Below are 11,535 nucleotides of genomic sequence, written 5' to 3' on the forward strand. Positions count from 1 at the left end.
GCAACAAAAAGAATAAAATATCCAGGAATAAACCTACCTAAGGAGACAAAAGACTTGTATGCAGAAAACTATAAGACACTGATGAAAGAAATTAAAGATGATACAAATAGTTGGAGAAATATACCATGTTCTTGGATTGGAAGAATCAACATTGTGAAAATGACTCTACTACCCAAAGCAATCTACAGATTCAATGCAATCCCTCTCAAACTACCAATGGCATTTTTTACAGAACTAGAACAAAAAATTTCACAATTTGTATGGAAACACAAAAGACCACGGATAGCCAAAGCAATCTTGAGAACAAAAAATGGAGATGGAGGAATCAGGCTCCCTGACTTCAGACTATACTACAAGGCTACAGCAATCGAGATTAGGATTTTTTAACTTTACAGTAATGCGAAAGCAATACGCATTCAGTAGAAACTACTTCGACTTTTGAATTTTGAGCTTTCCTCGGGCCCACCGTATGGGGAAAGACACTTCCTCCTGATGCTGGGTGGCAAAGCCCCAGCTCCCCACCAGCCACGCGACCACACCAGGAGACAGCGGATAGATGCAACCACCACGGACCCAGACAAGCACTCTGCTTGTCAGTACAGTAGTCAATAAATTACACGAGATGGTCAGCACTTTATTAAAAAATAGTCCTTGCATTAGATGATTTTGCCCAACTATAGGCTAACCTAGGTGTTCTGAGTGCACTGAATGTAGGTGAAGCTAAGCAGTGATGTTTGACACGTCAGGTGTATTAAATGCATTTTCAATTTATGATATTTTCAACTTACCATGGGTTTACTGGGACGTAACCCCATGGTAAGTTGAGGAAGATCTGTACAACAGAAGCAGCAGCCAAGGAACCAGTAGGAGAAATAATGGTTTTTATTTAAAGACAGTCACGGCATGGAAGCAACCTAAGTGTCCATCAACAGATGAATGGATAAAGAAGATGTGGCACATATATACAATGGAATATTACTCAGCCATAAAAAGAAATGAAACTGAGTTATTTGTAATGAGGTGGATAGACCTGGAGTCTGTCATACAGAGTGAAGTAAGTCAGAAGGAGAAAAACAAATACCGTATGCTAACACATATATATGTAATCTAAGAAAAAAAATGTCATGAAGAGATTAGTGGTAGGATGGGAATAAAACACAGACCTACTAGAGCATGGACTTGAGGACGTGGGGAGGGGGAAGGGTAAGCTGTGATGAAGTGAGAGAGTGGCAGGGACATATATGCACTACCAAATGTAAATTAGATAGCTAGTGGGAAGCTGCCGCATAGCACAGGGAGATCACCTCTGTGCTTTGTGACCATGAGAGGGGTGGGATAGGGAGGGTGGGAGGGAGGGAGACGCAAGAGGGAAGGGATATGGGAACATATGTATATGTATAACTGATTCACTTTGTTGTAAAGGAGAAACTAACACACTATTGTAAAACAGTTATACTCCAATAAAGATGTTAAAATAATTAATTTATTTATTTATTAAAAAAAAACTCTCAGCAAACTAGAAATACAGGGGAACTTCCTCAGCTTCATAAAGAACATCTGCAAAAACCTATAGCTGACATATGTAATGGTGAAAAACTAGAAGCTTTCCCACTAAGATCAGGTATAATGAAAGAATGTGCCCTCTCACCACTCCTTTTCAAAACTGTACTGGAAGTCCTAGCTAATACAATGAAGCAAGGAAAGGAAATATATAAAAGGCATACAGATTGGGAAGGAAGAAATCAAACTTTCTCTGTTTACAGATAACATGACTGTCTATGTAGAAAATCCTAAAGAACAAAAGTACTGCTGAAACTAATAATTACAGCAAAGCTGCAGGACACAAAGCGAATTTATTAAAGTCAATCGCTTTCCTGTATACCAGCAATGAATTTGAAACTAACAACAGAATACCGTTTACATTAGCACACCCCCACACACCCCCAAAAAATACATAGGCATAAATCTAACAAAACAAGATCTATATGAGGAAAATTACAAAACTCTGATGAACAAAATGAAAAAGCTAAATAAGTAGAGAGATATTCCATGTGCATGGACAGAAAGACTCAATATCATCAAGAGGTATAGTATTGGTGAAATAAATCAATGGAACAGAATAAAGAGCCCAGAAATAGACCTACATAAATATAATCAACTGATCTTTGACAAAGGACCAAAAGTAATACAATGGAAGAAAAACAGTCTTTTTAACAAATGATGCTGGAACTACTGGACATCCACATCTTATACCTTTAACAAAAATTAACTCAAAGTGGATCCACAGACCTAAATGTAAAACACAAAACTATAAAACTCATAGAAGATAACATGGGAGAATACCTAGGTGACCTTGGATATGGCAGTAACTTTTTAGATACACTACTTTCAAAGGCATGATCTATGAAAGAAATAATTGGTAAGCTGGACTTCACTAAAATTAAAAACTTTTCCTCTGTGAAAGACACTATCTAGAGAATGAGAAGACAACCACCGACTGGGAGAAAATATCTGCAAAACACACAATCTGATAAAGGACTGCTATCTAACATATACAAAGAACTCTCAAAACTTGTGAAAGAATTTCAATCTAAAATAGAACTGGAGGATGTAATTGGAAAATCTCACACATGTGCCCTCAGGAAGACAAAACTTAAGGACTAAGAAACTGATTTCCTTTAAAGGCCTGATTTACAGAACACTGATAGTGCCAAAATTTTCTCAGATGACAGGTGGGTTGATCAGGGGTTATCTCATATCAACCTTGGGAAGATTCATGAATGGGAGATGACCCAGGTCAGGATGGACTCACAAAGTGGGCTGAATTGAGTTTTGTTTCTGTGACTGGACTGATTTTATCTGCTCAGGAAGTTTTCAAGACTGGTCTCCATTTGTTGTTTATTTTAACTGACTCTAACTGGACTCTCCCCTCTTTACATTTCCTGTCCATAAATACAACCTGCCCCAAACTCTCAATGGACTCACCTTTAGCTTGCTACAGTTTGCTTGTCCTGAATTACATTTCCTCTGCTATTCCTGAATAAACTCATCTTTTTGAGTTTACCTCTTTGTTTAGGTCAAACAAATGCAACAATAAGAAAACGACCCAATTAAAAGCTGGCCAAAGACCTGAACAGATACCTCACCAAAGAAAACACAGACAGGGCAAATAAGCATATGAAAAGATGCTCCACATCATATGTCATCAGGGAAATGCAAATTAAAGTAAGATACCACTACACACTTATCAGAATAGCCAAAATGCAGAACACTGAGAACACCAAAAGCTGACAAGGATGTGGAGCAACAGGAACTCTCCTTCACTGCTGGTGGGGATGCAAATTAGTACAGCCACTCTGGAAGACAGTTTGGCAGTTTCTTACAAACTAAACATACTCTTACCATTTGAGCCAGCAATCATGCTCCTAGGTATTTACCCAAATGAGTTGAAAACTTACATCCACAAAAAAACCTGCACACGAATGTTTTTAGCAGCTTTATTAATAACTGCCAAAACTTAAAAGTAGCCAGGACGTCTTTCAGTAGGTGAATGGATAAATGAACTGTGATATATCCAGACAATGTAATATTAACACTAAAAAGAAATCAGCTATCAAGCCGTGAAAAGACACAGAGGAAACGTGAATCATAGAGTATGTGGCCTTATCAGACTAGCTTCCTCCATATAACTAACTGGAAGAGGCTAATCTGAAAAAGCTACATACTGTATGATTCCAACTATATGACATTTTGGAAAAGGAAAACTATGGAAACAGTAGAAGGATGAGTGGTTGCCAGGGGTTTAGCCGGCTATCAGGATTAGGGGGAAGGGAGTGATGAATAGGTGGAGCACAGAGGATTTTTAGGGCAAGTGAAACTATTTTATATGCTTCAAATGGTGGATACATATCATTACACATTTATCCAAACCTACAGAATATCCAACGCCAAGAGTCAACCCTACAGTAAACCATGGACTTGTAATGATGTGTCAATGTACATTCCATAATTGTAACAGACATACTGCTCTGGTTCAGAATACTGATAGTGCGGTAGGCTGTACATGTGTGAAAACAGAGTATATATGGGAATGCTCTGTTGTTTCCACTCAATTTTACTGTGAACCTAAAAGAAGCTCTAAAAAATAAAGTTTATTTAAAAAAAAAAAAAGATTAGACACCATGACCAAATGGGATATATCCCAGGAATGCAAAAGTGGTTCAATATACAAAAAAATCAATCCGTATAACACACCACATTAATAGAACAAAGGACAAAAGCTACATGATCAACTCAATCGACATAGAAAAGGCATTTGGCAAAATCTATCACCTTTCATGATCAAACACTCAGAAAAGTACAAATAGAAGGAAATTTCCCCAACATGATGTAGACCATATATGAAAAACGCACAGCTAACATCATATTCTATAGTGAAACACAAAGTTCTCTCCCTAAGATCAGGAACAAGACAAGGATGCCCACTGGCACCATTGCTATTCAACACTGTGCTGGAAGTTCCAGCCAGAGCAATTAGACAAGAAAAAATAATAATAAAAGGCATCTAAATTGGAGAAGAAGAAGTAAAACTATCTTTACATGCATTAAATATGATCTTATATGTAGAAAATTCCAGAGAATCTACAAGAAAGCTACTAAAGCTAATAAATTCAGAAAAGTTGCAGGTTACAAGATCAGCAAACAAAAAGCAGTTGCATAGTTGTCTTTCTATATACCGATAATGAACAACCCAAAAAAGAAATTGAGAAAGGAATTCCATTTACAATAGCAACTAAAAGAATAAAACAGGAGTAAATTTAACCAAGACATTAAAGACCTGTACAGTAAAAACTACGAAACACTGCTGAAGAAATAAAAGAAGACCAAAATAAATGGAAAGGGGACTTCCCTTTTGGCACAGTGGTTAAGAATCCGCCTAACAATGCAGGGGAAGTGAGTTTGATCCCTGGGCTGGGAAGATCCCACATGCCATGGAGCAACTAAGCCTGTGCACCACGACTACTGAGTCTGTGCTCTAAAGCCTGCGAGCCACAACTACTGAGCCCACGTGCTGCAACTACTGAAGCCCGTGCACCTACAGCCCATGCTCAGCAACAAGAGAAGCCATTGCAATAAGAAGACCACACACCGCAACAAAGAGTAGCCCCCTCTCGTCACAACTAGAGAAAGCCCGCGTGTAGCAATGAAGACCCAACACAGCCAAAAATTTAAAATAAATAAATAAATAAATAATAAATGGAAAGACATCCTGTGTTCATGAGTTAGAAAACTTTACATTGTTAAAATGTCAATACTTCATAAAGTGATCAGCAGATGCAATGCAATCACTACCAAAATTCCAACAACCTTTTTTGCAGAAATGGAAAGGCCAATGTCAAATTCATATGGAAGTGCTAGGGGCCCCAAAAAGTCAAAATAATCTGAAAAGGAAGAACATGAGAAGACTCACACTTCCCAATATTAAAACTTACTACAAACCTACAGTAATCAAAACAGTGCGATACTAGAACATGGATAGACTTGCAGACCAAAGGAATAGTATTGAGACCCCAGAAATAAACTCATACATCTACAGCCCACTGATGTCTAACAAAAATGCCAAGTCCATTCAAAAGGGAAAGAATAGTCTATTCAACAAACGGTGCTGGGATAACTGAATTTCCGCGTGCAAAAGAATGAAGCTCACTACAAATGCTAATGCATATATATGGAATATTTTTTTAAAGTGGTACTGATGAACCTAATTGCAGGGCAGGAATAAAGATATAGACATAGAGAATGGACTTGAAGACATGGGGTGGGAGGGGGAAGCTGGCGTGAAGTGAGAGTAGCATCAACATATATACACTACCAAATGTAAAATAATTAGCTAGTGGGAAGCAGCAGCATAGCACAGGGAGATCAGCTCGGTGCCTTGCGATGACCTAGAGGGGTGGGATAGGGAGGGTGGGAGGGAGGCTCAAGAGGGAGGGCATATGGGGACATACGTATGCATATGGCTGATTCACTCTGGTGTACAACAGAAACTAACACAGTATTGTGAAGCAATTATACTCCAATAAAGATCTATTTTTAAAAAAGAAGAATGAAGCTGAACTCCTAACTTACACTATATGTAAAAATTAACTCAAAACTGATCAAACCTAAATGTGAAAACTAAAAGCATAAAACTCCTAAAAGAAAACATAGGGGGAAAGCTCTATGACATTGGATTTGCAAATAAGTTCTTATATATGACTCCAAAAGCACAAGCAACCAAAAACAAAGAGAGAGAGAAAGAGAATTAGACTTCATCAAATTTTATAACTTTTGTATATCAAATGACATTATCTAGAAAGTGTCAAGACAACCTACAGAATGGAAGAAAATATTTGCAAATCATTTATTTGATAAGGGTTTAATATCCAGAATATACAAAGAATGCTTGTAACTCAACAACAAAAAAAAACTCTAAGTAATTTAAAATGGGCAAAGGACTTGAATAGACATTTCTCCAAATATATGCAAATAGCCAATAAGCCTAAGAAAAGATGTTCAACATCCCTAATCATTAGGGAAATATAAATGAAAACCACAATGGGATAATACATCACACCCATTAGGACTGGCTATTATCAAAATATACCAGAAAATAACAAGCGTTGATGAGTACAAAGAAATTGGAACCCTGTCCATTGCTAATGAGAATGTAAAACAGTGCAGCCACTGTGGAAAACAGTGTGATGTTTCCCCAAAAAAGTAATCCTAAAATTACCATATTACTCAGTAATTCCACAACTAGGTGTATACCCAAAAGAATTGAAAACAGGGTTTCAAACAAATACTTGTACACCAATGTTCACATTATTCAGAATACAGACATTATTCACAATAGCAAAAAGGTGGAAACAACCCAAGTGTCCATCAACAAATAAATGATTAAACAAAATGCAATTATACACATGCAATGGAATATTATATAGACATGAAAAGTTAAAATGAAGTTCTGATACATGCAACAATATGAATGAACCTTGAAAACATTATGCTAAGTAAAACAAGCCAGACGCAAAGGAACAAATATTGTATGATTCCACTTATATGGCATATCTAGAATAGGTAAATTCACAGAGAGTAGATTAAGATTACCAAGGGTGGGAGGTAGGATGGAAATGAAGTGTCTATTTAGGGGGAAAGTTAGTGGTAATGGGCTCACACATTGTGAATGTAATAGACGCCACTGCACTGTACCCTTAAAAATGGTTAAAATAATATCAAAAAAACAAACAACCCAATCGAAAAATAGGCAGAAGACCTAAATACACATTTCTCCAAAGAAGACATATAGATGGCCACAAACAACCCAATCGAAAAATAGGCAGAAGACCTAAATACACATTTCTCCAAAGAAGACATATAGATGGCCAACAGGAACATGAAAAGATGCTCAACATCACTAATTATTAGAGAAATGCAAATCAAAACTACAATGAGGCAACATTTCACACCAGTCAGAATGGCCATCATCAAAAAGTCTACAAATAATAAATGCTGAAGAGGGTGTGGAGAAAAGGGAATTCTCTTGCACTGTTGATGGAAATGTAAGTTGGTGCAGCCACTGTGGAAAACACTATGGAGGTTCCTAAGAAAACTAAAAATACAGCTACCATATGATCCAGCAACCCCACTCCTGGGTATATATACAGAAAAGACAAAAACTCTAATCCGAAAAGATACATGCACACCAACGTTCATAACAGGACCATTTACAATAGCCAAGATATGGAAGCAACCTAAGTGTCCATCGACAGATGAATGGATAAAGAAGATATGGTATATATATGCAATATATACAATGGAATATTACTCACCCATAAAAAAGAATGAAATATTGCCATCTGAAGCAACATAGATGGACCTAGAGATTATCATACTGAGTGAAGTCAGACAGCGAAAGACTAATATTATATGTTATCACTTATATATGGAATCTAAAAACTAATACAAATGAACTTATTTACGAAACAAAAACTGATTCACAGACATAAAAAACAAACTTATGGTTACCAAAGAGGAAAGGGGAGGGGGTAAGGGATAAATTAGGAGTATGGGAATAACAGATACACACCACTATATATAAAATAAACAATAAGAATTTACTGTATAGCACAGGGAACTATATTCAATATCTTGTAATAACCTATAATGGAAAAGAATCCGAAGAAGTTATATGTGTGTGTGTGTGTATATATACACACACACACACATATGGCTGAATCACTTTGCTATACACCTGAAACTAACTATATAGCAAAACAACCATAGTTTAGTAACAAAAAACAGGTTAAAATGGCTAATTTTATGTTATATATTTTACCACAATAAAAAACATTTTTACAAACCTTTTTCTAAAGACAAGGAGAAACTGCCACAGCAGAAATAAAAGATGAGGCTAGGTCAAAAAGGGAGGGTGTATGCGTCCTACGTAGGGATTCAAAGGAAACCTAAGAAGGAAAATAGTAAGAAGGGAAGCAGTATCCAGAGTCCCCAACCCCACCCAGAGCACAACCATGGAAGAGTCCCCACACCCTGGCTGTGACTCAAGTCTGACCATCTCACCAGAAAGCTGTGGGGAACAGACACAGCAAGATGCTGTTAACTTGTCATGGATCGGGGATTTCCCTGGTGGCACAGAGGTTAAGAATCTGCCTGCCAATGCAGGTGACATGGGTTCGAGCCCTGGTCTGGGAAGATCCCACATGCCATGGAGCAACTAAGCCCGTGCACCACAACTACTGAGCCTGCACACCACAACTACTGAGCCCGTATGCCACAACTACTGAAGTCCACGCACCTAGAGCCCGTGCTCCACAACAAGAGAAGCCACCAAAATGAGAAGCCCATTCGCTGCAACTAGAGAAAGCCTGTGTGCAGCAACGAAGACCCAACGCAGCCAAATTAATTAATTAATTATTTATTTTTTTAAAAAAGAGTATATAACTTGTCACGGACCAACTGTTCTCCTGGCACCATCAAAGGCACTAAAGAGAAAACTGTGAATAAGACACTAACACCCCTGGCCTCATGGGGCTCACAGTTTAGTGGGTGAGTCATAATGCAACTAGGGGGACAGAAAGCAGGCCTCTGAAAAAGAAAAGACCTTAAAAGTTGAGGAGGAAAGTTATCTATAAACCCTTAAAAAATTAGAGAAGCATGAAAGAAGCATTTTCAGATGCTTATGTTAATTTTGAGAAATTAAGAGACAAAGGAGCTTTTGCAACTTCAGCTATTGATATCTGAGTTTTTTTCTCTGGTCACTGAAGGCCATGTCTGAGGAAAAGGCAGAAGATGGGCACCTTGGGCCCAGGCAGCCCTGGCTCCCAACCACCCCCCAAGGTCTATGAGAGCGTCTCCCTCCTACCTGAAGCCACTTTAGGTTGGTTGCCAACAATTCCAACAGTCCTCCCATTCATTCTTGCAAAACCAACAATGATGTTCTTGGCATAACTGGGCATGATCTCAAAAAATTCTCGCTCATCAACAACCTGCAGGGATAAATTTACTCCTGAGCTCAAAATGATAAACAAGATCCAACTCCATTACAGAATGACAGACATTTACAGAATTACAGGCTGGATAGCTACTCCCTACCACAGGTTCTCCCAGGAAGCAGGACAACAGGCAGAGGCAGTACCTCCTCCCTGCTGGAAGGGAAAACACTCTCGTACAAAACTGGAAGAGGATAAACCAGTACAGTCTTTTTTAAAGATTCTATTTGAACTTGGCATATTTAATACACTTTTTTTAACCTTACTTTGAAATCATTTCAAACTTTCATAAAAATTTCCAGAATACAAAAAAATTTAAATATCCTTCACCCAGATTCCCCATTTATTAACGTTTTACCATGTAAGCTTCATAGTTCCCTCTCCCAACCTGCCTACCCTGCTTTTCTCTCTGTCTCTTAAGTATGTGTCTGTATAGATATTCTCTAACTATATATATGTCCATACACACAACTTTTTTCCTGAACTGTTTGAGAATAAGTTACAGACACAACGCCTCTTTACCTGTAAGTACCTATCTAAGTGTCTATCTCCTAAGAACAGGATATTCTCTTCTATAACTTCAGTGATATTATCAAAATCAGGAAATTAACATTAATATATTATTATCTATTATAAAACCTTATTCAAATTTCTCCAGTTATTCCAATAACATCCCTGATAGCAATAAAAATCTGGTTCTAGAACCTGGCCCAAGATCACCTGGTACTCTGAGTGGTCATGTGGTCTCTTCAGCCTGCCTTGATTCTTTCCCCTCAATCTTTGTCTTTCATGTTCATAACATCTTTGAAGACTACAGATTAGTTACTTGGTTATTTGGGTTTCATGTTTGTTCATGTTTAATTTCAGGTAAAGCGTTTTTGGCAGAATATCACAGAAGTGACCCTCTCAAGTGCATCACATCAAAAGGCACATGATGTTAATTTGTCCATTAGTGGTGGTGACATATGTCAGGTTTCTCCCCTGTGAAGGGAGAGAAGCTTGATGAAGCTTGCTTCATCAAGCTTTTACCTAGTAGGTTTAGTTAGCATTCATGGATGATTCTTGCTTATTAACCCAATTGCTGCCATGATAATTGCCAAACTATTTTTCTAACTCCATTTTTCCTTCTCCATTTATTACTTGGTATTCTATTGTCAAAAATGTCTTTGCCTTTCCCATTTACTTATGGGAAATCCACAGTATGAAGGTATAGGTTTTTATAATATGGATTGTAATCTTTACCACCAACATTATTTATTTTATGTTCAAAGTGCCCCATATTTGACAGTGAGAGCTCATTCAAGGTGGATCCTATGCCCTTTTGATGCTTCTCCATCATTCTTTGAGCATTACCTTACATTCTGGAATTACCTTACTTTCAGGTTCATCTTGTATTTTTTTCCTGCCCCACGCCCTAGAATCAGCCATTTCTCCAAGGGACCCAGGTCCCAAGGGTGGGGGGTAGAATAAACGGCTGCTTCTAAGAAGCTAGCCCAGAGCACAGAGCTAGGAGATCTACATACACACACACACACACACACACACACACACACACACACTTATTTCTATAAGTAATATGAAAACCAGAAGTTCAAACTGATAACTCCAATTCCAACTTCCAATTCAACTACAGGGTTCATTCTAGTGTCCCCCTTTCCATACTATAACTCCTTTCTCCTATAGTGGACATCTAACTCCCTTTATCCTCAAAACGTACTTATTATTCAATCCTCAAATGTAAATGAAATGGTTTCAGAATTGCTAACCCATATGACAGCAAAAAAACAAAAACAAAAACCTAATATTCAGTATTTCTTTATAACTATTTCTGTCATTAGACTAAAGGTATATAGTCAAAATACTGCATTCAGGGCTTCCCTGGTGGCGCAGTGGTTGCGCGTCCGCCTGCCGATGCAGGGGGGCCGGGTTCGCGCCCCGGTCTGGGAGGATCCCACGTGCCGCGGAGCGGCTGGGCCCGTGGGCCGTG

General features: G+C 38.1%; 1 protein-coding gene across 1 annotated transcript in view; it reads right to left on the reverse strand.

The window, feature by feature from the left end:
* PCCB (propionyl-CoA carboxylase subunit beta) overlaps window positions 1-11,535 on the reverse strand; it is an 85,651-nt gene that overhangs the window by 14,544 nt on the left and 59,572 nt on the right. Inside the window, exon 10 of the mRNA XM_007102547.4 lies at window positions 9,422-9,545. Within this exon, the coding sequence (XP_007102609.1) occupies window positions 9,422-9,545 (124 nt within the window). The remainder of the gene's footprint in view (window positions 1-9,421; window positions 9,546-11,535) is intronic.

The sequence above is a fragment of the Physeter macrocephalus genome, chromosome 1, assembly GCF_002837175.3.
Source record: "Physeter macrocephalus isolate SW-GA chromosome 1, ASM283717v5, whole genome shotgun sequence".
NCBI lineage: Eukaryota > Metazoa > Chordata > Mammalia > Artiodactyla > Physeteridae > Physeter > Physeter macrocephalus.